The sequence below is a fragment of the Coregonus lavaretus genome, assembly GCF_964263955.1.
Source record: "Coregonus lavaretus genome assembly, chromosome: 16".
In the NCBI taxonomy this organism is placed as follows: domain Eukaryota; kingdom Metazoa; phylum Chordata; class Actinopteri; order Salmoniformes; family Salmonidae; genus Coregonus; species Coregonus lavaretus.
Window position 1 is genome coordinate 22,990,782 of NC_140003.1, and position 18,799 is coordinate 23,009,580.

An 18,799-nucleotide genomic window follows, 5' to 3' on the forward strand; every position below is an offset into this window, starting at 1 on the left:
TCATTTTTTAGATTGTACATTTAATTATTTAAGCAATTAATGTTTACAGCCCTATTTATGTGGCCAAATACAGTCGAGCTGTCACACACACACACACACACACACACACACACCTGCCTACACACGCAGTAGTACAGTGAGTGACTGGTTGTCAGCAGTGAGTCAGGTGTCATCCTCCCCTGGGGATTAGCTCCTGTCCTCGTTAGCCCCTTGACATCCTAAGCCTTGGTGTGTCTAATAGACTTCTTTAGCATCGGGAGCTATATCCGCACACCCTGACACAGCTAATCTCAGCAAACCGATTCCGACATCTCAACAACACAGAAGTACATGTCACGCTCTATTACCTCCCCCAGCTTCAACACAGGAGTGGTGTCGTTTGGCGCTCTAATACTTCCCCGGCTCTCCAGAGGGGGGTCTGACTGGGAATTATAGCGGTGCTAACAGGGACTCATTATAGCTGAATCATGGGGTCCCTTTTCTCTCTTTCCCCTCTAGTCATGTTCCGGCTGTACGACACAGATGGCAATGGAGTACTGGACAGCTCGGTAAGTCTGGCCCTCTCTCCTCTTCTCTTTTCTCCTCTCCTCTCACCTTCTCTCCTCTTCTCTCCCCAGTCCAATTACATACCAACCCTCCCACTAGGCACACCACGTAATTTCAACGTGGATAATTGGGTAATAAAAGTACGGTGCAATTGATCAATGCCGTTCGAGATTCTGCACAGATTATTATAGCAGTTGTGAAGATCTCCACAGACCTGCGACAACCTATGCATGCTATCTTGAACATGCACGCTTTATATGATTACATAAAAATACATTTATAGTTACAGTAACTGCTCCATCTCAACCAAACATGTTAAAGAATAGGACTAAATCAAATCAAATGCACTTTACATAAAGTTTAATTTGATTTAATCCTATTCTTTAACTTTGATTTTTGGTTGAGATGGAGATGTGAATCCAACATATCATTTATTAATTTGAAAACAAACTGGAATTAAAGCCACACATATGGAACTATCCAAGCAGAAGATACATCTCCTTCAAATGTTGATATTACGTTGCGTTGATACCCAAACACAATTAAATACACACTACCGTTCAAAATTTTGGGGTCACTTACAAATGTCCTTATTTTCCATGAAAACATACATGAAATGAGTTTGAATAGGAAATATAGCAAAATGCATAGGAAATGTAGTCATTGACAAGGTTAGAAATAATGATTTTTAATATAAATAATAATTGTGTCCTTCAAACTTTGCTTTCGTCAAAGAATCCTCCATTTGCAGCAATTACAGCCTTGCAGACCTTTGGCATTCTAGTTGTCAATTTGTTGAGGTAATCTGAAGAGATTTCACCCCATGCTTCCTGAAGCACCTCCCACAAGTTGGATTGGCTTGATGGGCACTTCTTACGTACCATACGGTCAAGCTGCTCCCACAACAGCTCAATAGGGTTGAGATCCAGTGACTGTGCTGGACACTCCATTATAGACAGAATACCAGCTGACTGCTTCTTCCCTAAATAGTTATTGCATAGTTTGGAGCTGTGCTTTGGGTCATTGTCCTGTTGTAGGAGGAAATTGGCTCCAATCAAGGGCCGTCCACAGGGTATGTCATGGCGTGGGCGGCAGGTAGCTTAGTGGTTAAGAGCGTTGTGCCAGTAACCGAAAGGTCGCTGGTTCTAATCCCCGAGCCGACTAGGTGAAAAATCTGTCGATGTGCCCTTGAGCAAGGCACTTAACCCTAATTGCTCCTGTAAGTCGCTCTGGATAAGAGCATCTGCTAAATGACTAAAATGTAAATGTTGCAAAATGGAGTGATAGCCTTATAATAATAAAATAATATGCCATTTAGCAGACGCTTTTATCCAAAGCGACTTACAGTCATGCGTGCATACATTTTTGTGTATGGGTGGTCCCGGGGATCGAACCCACTACCTTGGCGTTACAAGCGCCGTGCTCTACCAGCTGAGCTACAGAGGACCACAGCCTTCCTTCTTCAAGATCCCCTTTACCCTGTACAAATCTCCCACTAAAGCACCCCCAGACCATCACATTGCCTCCACCATGCTTGACAGATGGCATCAAGCACTCCTCCAGCATTATATATTATTTTCATTTGGTCTGTGTCTCACAAATGTTCTTCTTTGTGATCTGAACACCTCAAACTTCGATTTGTCTGTCCATAACACTTTTTTCCAATCTTCTGTCCAGTGTCTGTGTTATTTTGCCCATCTTAATATTTTCTTTTTATTGGCCAGTCTGAGATATGGCTTTTTCTTTGCAACTCTGCCTAGAAGGTCAGCATCCCGGAGTCGCCTCTTCACTGTTGACGTTGAGACTGGTGTTTTGCGGGTACTATTTAATGAAGTTGCTAGTTGAGGACCTGTGAGGCGTCTGTTTCTCAAACTAGACACTCTAATGTATTTGTCCTCTTGCTCAGTTGTGCACCGGGGCCTCCCACTTCTCTTTCTATTCTGGTTAGAGCCAGTTTGCGCTGTTCTGTGAAAGGAGTAGTACACAGCGTTGTACGAGATCTTCAGTTTCTTGGCAATTTCTCGCATGGAATAGCCTTCATTTGTCAGAACAAGAATAGACTGACGAGTTTCAGAAGAAAGTTATTTGTTTCTGGCCATTTTGATCCTGTAATCGAACCCACAATTGCTGATGCTCCAGATACTCAACTAGTCTCAAGAAGGCCAGTTTTATTGCTTCTTTAATCAGCACAACGGTTTTCAGCTGTGCTAACATAATTGCAAAAGGGTTTTCTAATGATCGATTAGCCTTTTAAAATGATAAACTTGGATTAGCGCAAACAACGTGCCATTGGAACACAGGACTGAAGGTTGCTGATAATGGGCCTCTGTACGTCTATGTAGATATTCCATAAAAAATCAGCCGTTTCCAGCTACAATAACCATTTACAACATTAACAATGTCTACCCTGTATTTCTGATCAATTTGATGTTATTTTAATGGACAAAAAAATTGCTTTTCTGTCGAAAACAAGGACATTTCGAAGTGACTCCAAACTTTTGAACGGTAGTGTAACTAAATATCGTTACATTTGAAATCAACCAGAGCATGAAACCCTAGGCCTAGGGTTTCAATAAAATAGTCACACATCATGACTTTTTAAACATTGTGTTGTGTAACAGCCTGAATTAAAAATTGATTAAATTGAGATTTTGTCTCACTGGCCTACACACAATGCCCCATAATGTTAAAGTGGAATTATGTTTGAAGAAGTTTTTACAAATTAATTAAAAATTAAAAGCTGAAATGTCTCCATTCAATAAGTATTCAACCACTTTGTTATGGCAAGCCTAAATAAGTTCAGGAGTAAAAATATGCTTAACAAGTCACATAATAAGATGCATGGACTCACTCTGTGTGTAATAATAGTGTTTAACATTATTTTTGAATGACTGACTTCATCATCTCTGTACCCCACACATACAATTATCTGTAAGGTCCATCAGTCGAGCAGTGAATTTCACAGATTCAACCACAAAGAAGGGCTCCTATTAGTAGATGGATAAAAATAAAAAAGCAGACATTGAAGTTATTAATTACACTTTGGATGGTGTATCAATACACCCAGTCACTAAAAAAAGATAGACGTCCTTCATAACTCAATTGCCAGAGAGGAAGGAAACCACTCAGGGATTTCACCAATGGCTGTGATTGGAGAAAACTGAGGATGTATCAACAACATTGTAGTTACTCCACAATACTAACCTAAATGACAGAGTAAAAAGAAGGACGCCTGTACTGAATCAAAATATTCCAAAACATGCATCCTGTTTGCAATAAGGCATTAAAGTAAAACTGCAGATAATGTGGCAAAGAAATGAACTGTATGTCCTGAATACAAAGTGTTATGTTTGGGGCAAACACAACACATCACCGAGTACCACGCTTCATTTTTTCAAGCATGGTGGTGGCTGCATGATGTTATGCGTATGCGTGTCATCGACAAGGACGAGGGAGTTTTTTAGGATAAAAAGGAACGTAATAGAGCTAAGCACAGGCAAAATCCTAGAGGAAAACCTAGTTCAGTCTGCTATCCAACAGACACTGGAAGACAAATTCACCTTTCAGCAGGACAATAACCCAAAACACAAGGCCAAATATACACTGGAGTTGCTTACCAAGACGACATTGAATGTTCCTGAGTGGCCTAGTTACAGTTTTGACTTAAATCGGCTTGAAAATCTATGGCAATACTTGAAAATGGCTTCTAGCAATGATCAACAACCAACCTGACAGAGCATGAAGAATTATTTTAAGAAAATGTGCAGATATTGTACAATCCAAGTGTGCAAAGCTGTTAAAGACTTACCCAGAAAGACTCACAGCTGTAATCGCTGCCAAAGGTGATTCTAACATATAAATGAGACATTTCTGTATTTAATTTTCAATAAATGTGCTAAAATGTATAAAAACATGTTTTCACTTTGTTATTATGGGGTATTGTGTGTAGATGGGTGAGGAAAAAAATATATTTAATCAATTTTGAATTCAGACTGTTACACAACAAAATGCAGAATACTTCAGGGGTATGAATACTTTCTGAAGGTACTGTATTGTCTATTTTAGGTTAATCCTGGATTGAATTGAAACAATAGCTGTTGATGACTTTGCAAATACTATATAGTCATAAATAGCATAATTGATGATACAGTATATGAATGATAGAGTATGGTAACATTTAATTTGCTCTGTTAATGCTACCCTTTCGAATGACTTCAATAGCAACAGTAAATCTATTTCATTTTTAAATTGGAGATCACTCAACGATAGCACATTGGTAATAGTCAGTGACAAATATCATAGCTAAGCTAGGCTTGGTTAAAACCCTGGATGGGAGACCAAAGAGTAGCTGTAGATAGATCAATTCTCCAGTAGGAGGTGCTGCCCAGCCTATTGTTTTTTTTCTGATAGTGGATATCATGTGACATTGTTTCAAAGGTACAAATTGAAACATTTTCATACAAGGTTTGTCTATGTTGAAATTTGGTTACCATGATGACATAATCCTGCGGTTGAAATTGTACCATCAAAACAACAGTTTACGTTGATTACTTTTTTCAAATCCAATGTATTTTCCACGTAGACTCCACATCACAATACGCTGACAAATTACATTGAAACAACGTTGATTCAACCAGTTTGTTCCCAGTCAGCTGTTTCTATTAAATTGTGCAAAAGCTACATTCTTAGATCTCTGCAACAGTATAGCCTGTATGATGAATCATAGTATAATGAATCAACGAGGGCAGAGTAGTTAATCATTCTAGTCTCTGCTGAGCTGAACTGCTTGCTGGTGTCCAGCAATAGAAATCATGAATGCACAGTCAAAGGATACAATCCTCATAGGATGATGTGGATGTAGATTATATCAGAGGACTTGTAGTCTGACTCTGGGTGACTTCATGTATTTTCAAGGAGACTTCCTATGATCTCCCATTCCACAATGTGCAGGGTTGTCTCGTTTCCTAAACAGAGAAGTAGAACATGTGTGATTGTAAACATGAATGAGCCTCAGTGTTGTTGTGGTCCCCTCTCGGTCAGTCTATTGTTAGTAATGTTGTGCCCTCTTTATGTGTGTGGATGAGTTCATTTGTTATCAAGAAGACTGCCACAGTGGTGTTGTTGTGGTCTACTGTTTTGCTCTCTTCCTGTGTGTGTAGGAACTGGACCGCATCATCAATCAGATGGTCCACGTGGCAGAGTATCTGGAATGGGACTCTACAGAGCTGCGACCAGTAAGGATGCACACAGCCTTATGTGTCTTGTTTCCCCTGTTCCCAATATATTGGGGCGTTGGAGTAGGTCGACCTGAACAGGCTAGCTTAACTACAGTGACGAGGAAACATTGGAACGTTACAGTATTATAATATTACTGGACTCATCTGCTGTCCTCCCCGTCTCCTTGTGTTCTAGATCCTGAAGGAGATGATGGAAGAGATAGACTATGACCGAGACGGAACAGTCATTCTGGAGGAGTGGATCAGAGGAGGCCTCACCACCATCCCTCTGCTGGTCCTGCTGGGCATGGAGACGGTAAGACACTGTGTGTGTGTGTGTGTGTGTGTGTGTAATATAATATGATAATGGATGCCATATAACAGATGCTTTTATCTAAAGCGACTTGCAGTACAGTGAGTGCATACATGAGAGCATACATTTTAGTAAGTGTATGATCCCTATGGGAAGAGAGATAGTGTTTGTGTGTGTGTGTGTCTCTGTGAGTGCGTTTGGGGCGGCAGTTCCAAAAAATCTCTCTCTCTCTCTCTCTCTCTCTCTGTAGAATGTGCAGGAGGATGGGCAGCATGTGTGGAAACTAAAGCACTTCAACAAGCCAGCCTACTGTAACTACTGCCACACCATGCTGCGGGGAGTCCGCAAGCAGGGCCTCTGCTGCTCTAGTGAGTCTGTGTGTGGCCCTCAGTTCCACTCTCTCTCTCCTTCAGTCCCTATTTCTGTCCCTCGTTGGCATTCACTACTCCACTCTCTCTGTTCTCTCTCTTCCTGAATGCCTTTCAGTTCCTCTCTCTGTCTTTCAACCAGATGCTTGTCTCTATTTCTCTCTGACTCTGTTATCCCATCCTCCATTCTGTGAATAACAAACATGACTGCATGACTAATTAATGATCTACTATCAAGGCAAGGTTTATGTTATCACTGGGTCATGAAAGGGTTGGTCTTACTGCTCAGTGTTCATCCACTGGTTAACTGTCTCTCTCTGTACCTCTGTGTTTCAGTATGCAAGTACACAGTCCATGAACGCTGTGTGTCCAAAGACATCGCTGCCTGCATCAGTACCTACGCCAAGTCCCGCAGACACACTAATGTGAGTATTATACAGACAACTACACACAGACACACACACACACAGTGACGATATTGTCGTGTGTCATTACAGTATCTATTATGTGCCTATGTTTTAGAAAACTTGTGACAAATATTGAGAAATATATGCCTACCCTTTACTAAACGACTCACAAATCTCTTGCGTGCATTACTCATGCTAGTGTAATCCTCTCAATCAGTGAGCTTGACCATGACTCAGGCTTACAATATCCTACCTTAAGTGACTCTTTAGTGTGATGCCTTAAGCTGACCCAGAGCTAACCCCTAACCACCATCTGACTAACGTTGTGAGAATAGAACGCCCTGCCGTCGCTAAGCAACCTGTTTTGGCAGTTGGCCGAGTGCTAAGGACTGGAGAGGAGCAGAAGGATCATGGGAACAGGGACTCACACACACACACACACACACACCCCTACGCATGGGATCATGGAGGCAGGGAGATCATGCAGCGCTACTTATGTTGTTAACCGGTCTCTATATATAAAATCTGATTTAATTAGACCCCTTCTGGAATGAACTCACAGACCTTGAAATTGTCCCTCTAAAGCCCCCTCTCTCTCTCTCCAGATGGAGGTCTACTCTGTTTCTGCGCCACTTCACTTTCTCAAGTCTGGTTCACTAGCAGATGATGCCTTTCAGATGGCCTTTTATTTTTGTAGATATCTGACACTAAATATAGCACGTTTAGCACTAGATTTATGTTGTGACCTTTTAATTGGGATTGTTCCTGTCTCTATCTCTCTCGCTCTTTCTCTCACTCTCTCCTTTTTCTTCCGTCCCTCCAGGCTATGCAGCACGTGTGGATGGAGGGAAACTCTCCTACTAAGTGCGACCGCTGTCACAGAAGTATCAAGTGCTACCAGGGCTTAACGGGCCTACACTGTGTGTGGTGTCAGATCACTGTAAGTAGTACACACTCAGGGCCATAACTACATATGAGGACACTGAGATAATAAAAATATATATTTTGTACACAAAGAAAATCAATATGAAAATATTAATCCCAGCGTTGATCAAAGCTCAGAACGCTTATATTCTTGATCTGACTGAGTTCTAATCGCGCTTGCCTCTTTGCAAATGAGTGGAATCATGAACAGTGGTTTGTTCGTTATGTTCAGCTGCGTCCCTGGATTTGCCTCCCGGATTTGCCTTTTTAGCAGCACAATCACCACTCTCTCAAACGGCTAACTCCACCCTCTCATGGCACAGGCTGAGGGCCTGAGACGTGAAACGAACTACCCCAGCTCGGTGTCGGCTCAAGTAAGAAAACAGCTGACAGTGCGTTTGCAAGATGCCGGACAAAAGGCCATTTTAGAACCGCCTGTGACTCCTGCCACATTTACAGACATCCCCCAAACAAACAAAAACTACTCTCAGAGAATGAGTGCACAACTGGTAAATAGTTGCTTAAAAATATGTCAATCAGTCAGGTGGCTAGCTGCCGGCAGAGACTTCTATTGCAGTAATGTTGAAGGGCTCTGGCTAGTATTACTTAAGAAGCTAACATTAAACAGAGCCTACCTCAGTAGGAGCAAAGAATAGGCTACTAAATGCTCATAATAACTTTGCTTTACAGAGAGTAGGCTAACTGAGACAGACAGTTATATGGCGCTAGGTGGGGAGGCTGAGGCAGGCTGCAATGCATGCAGGAGGAAGCTGAGGATAGAGAGAGTTTAGTACAGTGGTTCCCTAATTTGGGGTCAGGGCCCCATGTGGGGTCCCCCGAGAAAATCTGTACTAATCTTATCAAACAAGTTAGGAACTTAAAAAAATAAGATATGTTTCAATATGAACATCTCCACATGGCCTGTATTCCATATAGGCATAGGCCTATATTAAAATGCAATCAAAATGCAAACAATACAATTCTAAAAATGTCATACGTTTTCATTTGTATCGTTGGTTGTTCGTCTTAATCTCAATCGCCCACTGGAGTTTATAGTTTCCCCATTACCCACCTTTTTTTACCATTACATCACTGATATTAATACAGAATCGTAAGTATTATTCTAATAATTCATGTGAATGTGATTAATACGATCATCTGTGTGCTCCATTGATGATACGATCATCTGTGTGCTCCATTGATGTCTGTTTGTGCAGAGGTTGATTAGTAATGCCTAGGAATACAAAGTGAAAGCTATATATTTTGAAAAAAATAATGTAAAGAGTTGATGATTTTATGCAAATTCATCATTGCTATGTGTCAGTGTGAATCATTTGTCATATTTCCCCCCTTTCAGGGGTATAACATTACAATTGTATAGCTAATGTGATGTGTTTGTAGATTAATGTGAATGAACCTACCTTTTGTTGCTGTTCTCCAAATTGCATTTTCTACGTTTTTAAATTGTATAGAAATGCAGTAAATTAGCTTCAACCCCCCCCCCCCCATTTTCTAATTTCGACTTTACCTTAGATGTCCACTAGATGTCACCATTAGGTAAATGTTCAGATGAAAACTCAAACTGTGGTACCTCAAACCACCAGTAAGGGGAGTTCAAAGAGCTTGCTTGGGTGGTCAATTTATATATATATATAATTTAGTAATGGGCTCATCCCTGTAGTATCACAGCAGGCATTCATTCATCCTCAGTCTTAGAAGCAGCTACTGTACTTTGCATTAAATCAGACTTTGTCAGACATCAATCAAGGGAAAGAGGATATATTGGGCGGCGCACAATTGGCCCAGCGTCGTCCGGGTTTGGCCGGTGTAGGCCGTCATTGTAAATAAGAATTTGTTCTTAACTGACTTGCCTAGTTAAATAAAGGTAAAATAAATTTCAATATCATTTATATTTAGTTATTATTAGCTTTCAACTTTTATAGGGCTTTTAAGTGAAGTGTTTTGCATTGTATCTGGTACTATTATGCAATATCTCCTCATTCTCTTTCTTCTCCTCCTTCTCTGCTCTTTTCCTCCCTCCATTCTCCTCATCCTCCTCCCTGATCAGCTCCATAATAAGTGTGCGTCCAACATGAAGCCGGAATGTGATGGAGGAGCCCTTAGAGACCACACTCTACTCCCCTCTTACATCTGCCCTGTCGTCCTGGTGAGATCACATGCCGTAAATCTCTAAATGTTTTATCTCCAATACTTTCAATGCTGAAAAACCCCCTTGAGATATATAACTATAGGCCCACAATGGTATACACCACAGGAGGCTGATGAGTGGACGACAGCTCATAATAATGGCTGGAATGGAGTTAATGGAATGGTATCAAACACATGGAAACCATGTATTTGATGTGTTTGATACCATTCCATTAATTCCGTTCCAGCCATTACTATGAGCCCGTCCTCCCCAATTAAGGTGCCACCAGCCGCCTGTTGTATACACCTTTTGTCCAATTTCTCTGTCACAATTCATAAACACACATTCATATTTCTGTCTATTTATGTGTCTCTATGTCTGCTGGCCTATCTATCTGTCTGTAGGACCGTCATTCTGTTGTGAAGCGGGGTGAAGGGGACTCCCCGCCCAGCACCAGCCCTGATGACCCGAGTCAGAGCTTCAAATTCACAGGAGACGGACAAGCACTGCAGGTGAGTGAATCGAGCCCAGAGCATGTTCAGAGCCTTGGAGTCTGTTGTGTTCGCTCATGGCAGGCTAAAGTGTGTGTTGATTGTGTATCCATGGATATACACTATATCTCATTAGACTGTCTCTGCTCTCCTGTCCAGATCACTCCTCTCCCAGGCACACATCCCCTCCTGGTCCTGGTCAACCCAAAGAGTGGCGGGAGACAGGGAGAGCGGTAAGTGACATAGAGCACAAATTTCCTAGGTGGAAAAGGTCCGGATGGATATTGTCTATCACCGTAGTAAAAAAAAAAAACACCTCGCGACCCATGTGACCCCAAACTGTTCACTCCCCTCTTGTTGGCATAAAGAAAATGTTGCAGTTTTTAAGCAAATTTCCTGCAATTCTACAAATTTTTCCATAGGACAGATAAATTGTTTTGCAGGTTTAAAGCTAATTTCCTGCAATTCGACACATTTTGCCATGTCTTATGTGTGTTCATATGATATCTGAGTGAGTCAAATTTTTGTGTCACTGGCCTACACTCAATACTCCATAATGTCAAAGTGGAATATTTCACAAATTCATTAAAAATGAAAACCTGAAATGTCTTGAGTCAATAAATATTCAAGTCCTTTGTTATGGCAAGCCTACATAAGTTCAGGAGTAAACATGTAAGTTGCATGTACTCATGTGTGCAATAATAGCGTTTAACATGATTTTTGAACGACTACCTCATCTCTGTACCCCACACATTATCTGTAAGGTCCCTCAGTCGAGCAGTGAATTTCTAACACAGATTCAACCACAAAGACCAGGGAGGTTTTCCAATGCCTCGCAAAGAAGACTCAAGAGACAGATTCCAACATCTGTAAAATGTAATACTTCCCCCCAAAAAACAAATCCTCCTCCAAATATGGTATTTTACAGTTAATACCGTCAATATTGTTAGATGGGTAAAAAAAAAGCAGACATTGAATATCCCTTTGACCATGGTGAAGTTATTCATTACACTTTGGATGGCGTATCAATACACCCAGTCACAACCAAGATACAGGCATCCTTCCTAACTCAGTTGCCGGAGAGGAAGGAAACCGCTCAGGGATTTAACCATGAGGCGAAAAAACTAAAACTATTACAGAGTTTGATGGCTGTGATAGGAGAAAACCGAGGATCGATTAACAACATTGTAGTTATTACTCTACAATCCTAACCTAAATGACAGAGTGAAAAAAAGGAAGCCTGTACAGAAACAAAATCTTCCAAAACATGCATCCTATTTGCAACAAGGCATTAAAGTAAAACTGCAGAAAATGTAGAGAAGGAATTAACTTTATGTCCTTAATACAAAGCGTTATGATTGGGGCAAATACAACACAACACATCACTCTTCATTTTTTCAAACTTGGTGGTGGCTTCATCATGGTGGAGTTTTTTAGAATAAAAAGAAATGGAATAGAGCTAAACACAGGCAAAATCCTAGAGGAAAACCTGGTTCAGTCTGCTTTCCAACAGACACTGGGAGACAAATTTACCTTTCAGCAGGACAATAACCTAAATCACAAGGCCAAATTTACACTGGAGTTGCTCACCAAGACGACATTGAATGTTCCTGAGTGGCCTAGTTACAGTTTTGAATTAAATCGGCTTAAATATGGCAAGACTTGAAAATGGCTGTCTAGCAATGATCAACAACCAACTTGACAGAGCTTGAATATTTTTTTTCTGAATAATGTGCAACTATTTTACAATCCAGGTGTGCAAAGCTCTTCAGAGATTTACCCCAAAATACTCCCAGCTGTAATAACTGCCAAAGGTGATTCTAACATGTATTGACTGAGGGGTATGAATACTTATAGTACCAGTCAAAAGTTTGGACACACCTACTCATTCAAGGGATTTTCTTAATTTTTTACTATTTTCTACATTGTAGAATGATAGGGAAGACATCAAAACGATGAAATAACATATATGGAATCATGTAGTAACCCAAAAAGTGTTAAACAAATCAAAATATATTTTAGATTTTAGATTCTTCAAATAGGCACCATTTGCCTTGATGACAGCTTTGCACACTCTTGGCATTCTCTCAACCAGCTTCATGAGGAATGCTTTTCCAACAGTCTTGAAGGAGTTCCCAGATATGCTGAGCACTTGTTGGCTGCTTTTCCTTCACTCTGCGGTCCAACTCATCCCAAACCATTTCAATTGGATTGAGGTCGGGAGATTGTGGAGGCCAGGTCATCTGATGCAGCACTCCATCTCTCTCCTTCTTGGTCAAATAGCCCTTACACAGCCTGGAGGTGTGTTTTGGGTAATTGTCCTGTTGAAAAACAAATGAACAAACCAGATGGGGTGGCGTATCACTGCAGAATGATGAGGTAGCCATGCTGGTTAAGTGTGCCTTGAATTCTAAATAAATCATGACAGTGTCACCAGCAAATCACCCCCACACCTTCACACCACCTCCTCCATGTTTCACGGTGGGAACCACACATGCGGAGATCATCCGTTCACCTACTCTGCGTCTCACAAAGACATGGCGGTTGGAACCAAAAATCTCTAATTTGGACTCATCAGACCAAAGGACAGATTTCCACAGGTCTAATGTCCATTGCTCGTGTTTCTTGGCCCAAGCAAGTCTCTTCTTCTTATTGGTTTATTTGCAGCAATTTGACCATGAAGGCCTGATTCATGCAGTCTCCTCTGAACAGTTGATGTTGAGATGTGTCTGTTACTTGAACTCTGTGAAGCATTTATTTGGGCTGCAATTTCTGAGGCTGGTAACTCTAATGAACTTATCCTTTGCAGCAGAGGTAACTCTGGGTCTTCCATTCCTGTGGCGGTCCTCATGAGAGCCAGTTTCATCATAGCACTTGATGGTTTTTGCGACTGCACTTGAAGAAACTTTAAAAGTTCTTGAAATGTTCCATATTGACTGACCTTCATGTCTTAAAGTAATGATGGACTGTCGTTTCTCTTTGATTATTTGAGCTGTTCTTGCCATAATATGGACATGGTCTTTTACCAAATTGGGCTATCTTCTATATACCACCCCTACCTTGTCACAACACAACTGATTGGCTCAAACGCATTTAGAAGGAAAGAAATTCCACAAATTAACTTTTCAGAAAGCACACCTGTTAATTGAAATGCATTCCAGGTGACTACCTCATGAAGCTGGTTGAGAGAATGCCAAGAGTGTGCAAAGCTTTCATCAAGGCAAAGGGTGGCTATTTGAAGAATCTCAAATATAAAATATATTTTGATTTGTTTAACACTTTTTTGGTTACCACATGATTCCATATGTGTTATTTCATAGTGTTGATGTCTTCACTATTATTCTACAATGTAGAAAATAGTAAAAAATAAAGAAAAACCCTGGAATGAGTAGGTGTGTCCAAACTTTTGACTGGTACTTTATATACAGTGCATTCCAATTTTTCCACATTTTGTCATGTTACATTCTTATTCTAAAATTGATTAAATTGTTTTTTTTCCCCTCATCAATCTACACACAATACCCCATAATGACAAAGCAAAAACTGGTTTTTAGACATTTTTGCAAATGTATTAAAAATAAATAACTTAAATATCACATTTACATAAGTATTCAGACCCTTTACTCAGTACTTTGTTGAAGCACCTTTGGCAGCGATGACAGTTTCGAGTCTTCTTGGGTATGACGCTACAAGCTTGGCACACCTGTATTTGGGGAGTTTCTCCCATTCTTCTCTGCAGATCCTCTCAAGCTCTGTCAGGATGGATGAGGAACGTCACTGCACAGCTATTTTCAGGTCTCTCCAGAGATTCAGGCCAGAGAGTTCAATCTTGGTTTCATCAGACCAGAGAATCTTGTTTCTCATGGTCTGAGAGTCCTTTAGGTGCCTTTTGGCAAACTCCAAGCGTGCTGCCATGTGCCTTTTACTGAGGAGTGGCTTCCGTCTGGCCACTCTACCATAAAGGCCTGATTGGTGGAGTGCTGCAGAGATGGTTGTCCTTCTGAAAGATTCTCCCATCTCCACAGAGGAACTGTCAGAGTGACCATCGGGTTCTTGGTCACCTCCCTGACCAAGGCCCTTCTTCACCGATTGCTCAGTTTGGCCGGGCAGCCAGCTCTAGGAAGAGTCTTGGTAGTTCCAAACTTCTTCTATTTAAGAATGATGGAGGCCACTGTGTTTTGGTACCCTTCCCCAAATCTGTGCCTCGACGCAATTCTGTCTTGAAGCTCTACATACAATTCCTTCAACTTCATGGTTTGGTTTTTGTTCTGACATGCACTGTCAACTGTGGGACCTCATATAGACAGGTGTGTTCCTGTCCAATCAATTGAATTTACCACAGGTGGACTCCAATCAAGTTGTAGAAACATCTCAAGGATGATCAATGGAAACAGGATGCACCTGAGCTCAATTTCAAGTCTCATAGCAAAGGGTCTGAATACTTATGTAAATAAGGTATTTCTGTTTTTGAGAAAAAACCTGTTTCCGCTTTGTCATTATGGGGTATTGTGTGTAGATTGATGAGGGAAATGTTTTATTTAATCCATTTTAGAATAAGGCTGTAACGTAACAAAATGTGGAAAAAGTCAAGGTGTCTGAATACTTTCTGAATGCACTGTATATACAGTCTAATATTTATTTTTTAAGTCGGGACCCGTGGTCCGTATTGACCCTGTTCTGGGTCTGGATCCTGACCGCGGTCTGCTAGTTGAGTATGGCTGACATAGAGGGTCTCTGATTATTCACTCTGATTGAAACACTCCTGCAATATGTGTTTTATACAGTCATGTAATGCTACTGTCAAAGTGTTCTAAACTTTTGGCTGGCTACTTATCATAGAATCAAAGTAATGTGAAGCTAACATAGTTTGAGAGAAGAAATTCAAGAATTTAAAGGCTTTGTAATTTGGTAAATAATTATGGTCATTTCGCTGTGTCCTAAAGGCGCAAGTTCCATTCTGGCTGTAAATGAATGTGTTCCCTGTTTCAGTTCTCTCTCCTCCCACCATGCATTTCATAGCACCCTGAGGACACTTTTTTGGCTTCAGAAACACCATCACCATAGCAACATAGTCTTAAATACCCCTTAAAGGTAGAATTATTCTCTATTATTAGACGTGTTCTCGTACAAAAAGATGCATTTACTCTCTGAGTACAAAAAGCAAGTCTATTTATTTATCCCTTTTGATGTAAATAAGGAAATGAAAATGTTGGTGTTGAGTCACTGATTGATCAAGTTTTTGTGAATGAGCATTTGAAATGCCGTACAGTTCTCTTAAATTAAGTAGTATATCTCTACTAATTTCTCTTTCTGCATGAACTTGGTTAGACTTAAATTGAAGTGTTCTTTATGACACATTCATAACAGTATCCTAACACTTTTACTGCCCAAGTAATCTGCCACTCTACATAGTATGAGTTGCATTCTAGGCCAAATGATTAGTTCATCGTGACGCATTCTAACCTAGCTGTCGGCTTTCCGTTGTCTCCTCTACCCACTCCTCTTTATACTCTGTTCTCACTCTGACCAAAGTGCTGTGTGGGTATCGGAAGCTAACACAATTACCAGTGCAAGGCTCCGTGAAGAGCACTGTGGAGGCTTCAATAGAATAGACCTCTGATGCAGCTCCCGCTTGTCAAGGTTACAGAAAACTACTGTGTCAATGGGCACAGTACGCTATAGAGATATTGACAATTTGTGGAGCAGAACATTTACTGTAGACACCATATTAACAGTGTTTTTAAGTAAAAATGGTACTGTTTGGATGGTGCTTCTTTACATGTTATATGTCTGTCTTTGTATGCATGAAGTATTACCTCTCTCTCTCTTTCCCTCTCTCTCTGGCTCCATCTGTGCACATACAGTTTGTGAGTTTGTCAGTTTGTGTGTGTGCAGTAACTCTAACACGCTGTTATATGTCTCCTGCAGGGTATTGAGAAAGTTCCAGTACCTGCTGAACCCCAGACAGGTGTACAGTCTGGACCGAGAGGGACCCATGGTGGGGTAAGTCTAATCCTCATCTCTCACAGTCCCACCTATAGACACAGCCCAGAAAATGGATGGTGCCACTTCCCAAGGCAACACTTGCTCCAAGATTGGATTCATACAGAAATATATTTTTTTAATTCTACAGATGTAGGGTGACATGCTAAATAATGAAGTGTGCCATGTAAAAGGTTTCAGATTGAAATACTGAAATTGTTGAAATCTTGGATCCATGCCAAGTTATTATTTTTGGAATTTTGTTCTGTCCCAGATGGAACTTGGTTTTACAACAGAACACAGGCCGGATTTACTAGGATTCAAAGTGTATTCTCCCTACTGAACACAACCCTGGCAGGAAGCTACTGCACAATCAGATAGTCGCTATTCTCTATCCTCTCCACACACATGCACACTTCACCCACTTGACACACAAACACACACCTGATGTGCGTATCATCCTAGCCAGAGGGACACCTTGTACCTGAGTTGTGCAATACAGAACAGTTCATTCAGGAGAAATGCCCTACACAGCAACAATAGACATGAATGCTTTCTCCTGAGAGTGGCCAACCTATTCTATCCCTGCCTCCCCCACTTCTCCCTCTGCTGTCACGACTAGGGCTGCTCTCTCTCTCAAGAGCCCATTTTAGGAAGAGAGACATACTACATTGACGCACTTCTCTCCCAAAGAATCCCACTAGTAGATAATAGACAGGGCATCAGGACAGTCCAGGTTAAATTAACTTGATGTAATGCCATTATTGCTGAATAAGTGGTAGTTGTATTATTAGTCGTGATAAGTTGCACTGCCTGTCATGACGAGAGCAGTGATGAAACTGATGATGGTGTATGTATGGTGTAGTAGGACACCAGGGAACAGTGGTTCCCTTTCAGTCGGTCACTCTGTGTAACATTATAGTTAGTAAGGATTGATTGAAGCTCAATGTTAAATTCATATTTAAGCCAATATTTTATTTATTTATTTTATCTAACCTTTATTTAACTAGGCAAGTCAGTTAAGAACAAATTATTATTTATAATGACAGCATACCAAAAGGCAAAAAGCCTCCTGCGGGGACGGGGGCTGGGATAAAATTTTTAAATTAAAATAAAATATAGGACAAAACACACATCATGACAAGAGAGACCTAAGACAACAACATAGCATGGCAGCAACACATGACAACACAGCATGGTAGCAACACAACATGACAACAACATGGTAGCAACACAACATGGCAGCAGCACAACATGGTAGCAGCACAAAACATGGTACAAACATTATTGGGCACAGACAACAGCACAAAGGGCAAAAAGGTAGAGACAACAATACATCACGCGAAACAGCCACAACTGTCAGTAAGAGTGTCCATGATTGAGTCTTTGAATGAAGAGATGAAGATAAAACTGTCCAGTTTTGCAGCTCGTTCGAGTTGCTAGCTGCAGCGAACTGAAAAGAGGAGCGACCCAGGGATGTGTGTGCTTTAGGGACATTTAACAGAATGTGACTGGCAGAACGGGTGTTGTATGCGGAGGATTAGGGCTGCAGTAGGGGGTGTGAGGCCTAAGAGGGTTTTATAAATAAGCATCAACCAGTTGGTCTTGCGACAGGTAATACAGAGATGAACAGTTTACAGATGAGTATAGAGTGCAGTGATGAGTCCTATAAGGAGCATTGGTGGCAAATCTGATGGCCGAATGGTAAAGAACATCTAGCCGCTCGAGAGCACCCTTACCTGCCGATCTATAAACGTCTCCGTAATCTAGCATGGGTAGGATGGTAATCTGAATCAGGGTTAGTTTGGCAGCTGGGGTGAATGAGGAGCGATTACGATAGAGGAAACCAAGTCTAGATTTAACCTTAGCCTGTAGCTTTGATATGTGCTAAGAGAAGGACAGTGTACCATCCAGCCATACTCCCAAGTACTTGTATGAGGTGACTACCTCAAGCTCTAAACCCTCAGAGGCAGTAATCACACCGGTGGGGAGAGGGGCATTATTCTTACCAAACCACATTACCTTTGTTGGAGGTGTTCAGAACAAGGTTAAGGGCAGAGAAAGCTCATTGGACACTAAAAAAGCTTTGTTGTAGAGCGTTTAACACAAAATCCGGGGAGGGGCCAGCTGAGTATAAGACTTTATCATCTGCAAATAAGTGGATGAGAGAGCTTCCTACTGCCTGAGCTATGTTGTTGATGTAAATTGAGAAGAGCGTGGGGCCTAGGATCGAGCCTTGGGGTTCTCCCTTGGTGACAGGCAGTGGCTGAGACAGCAGATGTTCTGACTTTATACACTGCACTCTTTGAGAGAGGTAGTTAGCAAACCAGGCCAAAGACCCCTCAGAGACACCAATACTCCTTAGCCGGCCCACAAGAATGGAATGGTCTACCGTATCAAAAG

At 41.2% G+C, this 18,799-nt stretch overlaps 1 protein-coding gene across 1 annotated transcript in view; it reads left to right on the forward strand.

Annotated features, from left to right (window-relative positions):
- LOC311143441 (diacylglycerol kinase beta-like) overlaps positions 1 to 18,799 on the forward strand; it is a gene marked incomplete at both ends in the record, with an annotated part of 114,149 nt that overhangs the window by 27,484 nt on the left and 67,866 nt on the right. Inside the window, 10 exons of the mRNA XM_084179258.1 lie at positions 499 to 548; positions 5,706 to 5,780; positions 5,959 to 6,078; positions 6,326 to 6,443; positions 6,780 to 6,868; positions 7,674 to 7,790; positions 9,843 to 9,941; positions 10,328 to 10,435; positions 10,574 to 10,647; positions 16,343 to 16,417. Of these exons, the coding sequence (XP_084035384.1) occupies positions 499 to 548; positions 5,706 to 5,780; positions 5,959 to 6,078; positions 6,326 to 6,443; positions 6,780 to 6,868; positions 7,674 to 7,790; positions 9,843 to 9,941; positions 10,328 to 10,435; positions 10,574 to 10,647; positions 16,343 to 16,417 (925 nt within the window). The remainder of the gene's footprint in view (positions 1 to 498; positions 549 to 5,705; positions 5,781 to 5,958; positions 6,079 to 6,325; positions 6,444 to 6,779; positions 6,869 to 7,673; positions 7,791 to 9,842; positions 9,942 to 10,327; positions 10,436 to 10,573; positions 10,648 to 16,342; positions 16,418 to 18,799) is intronic.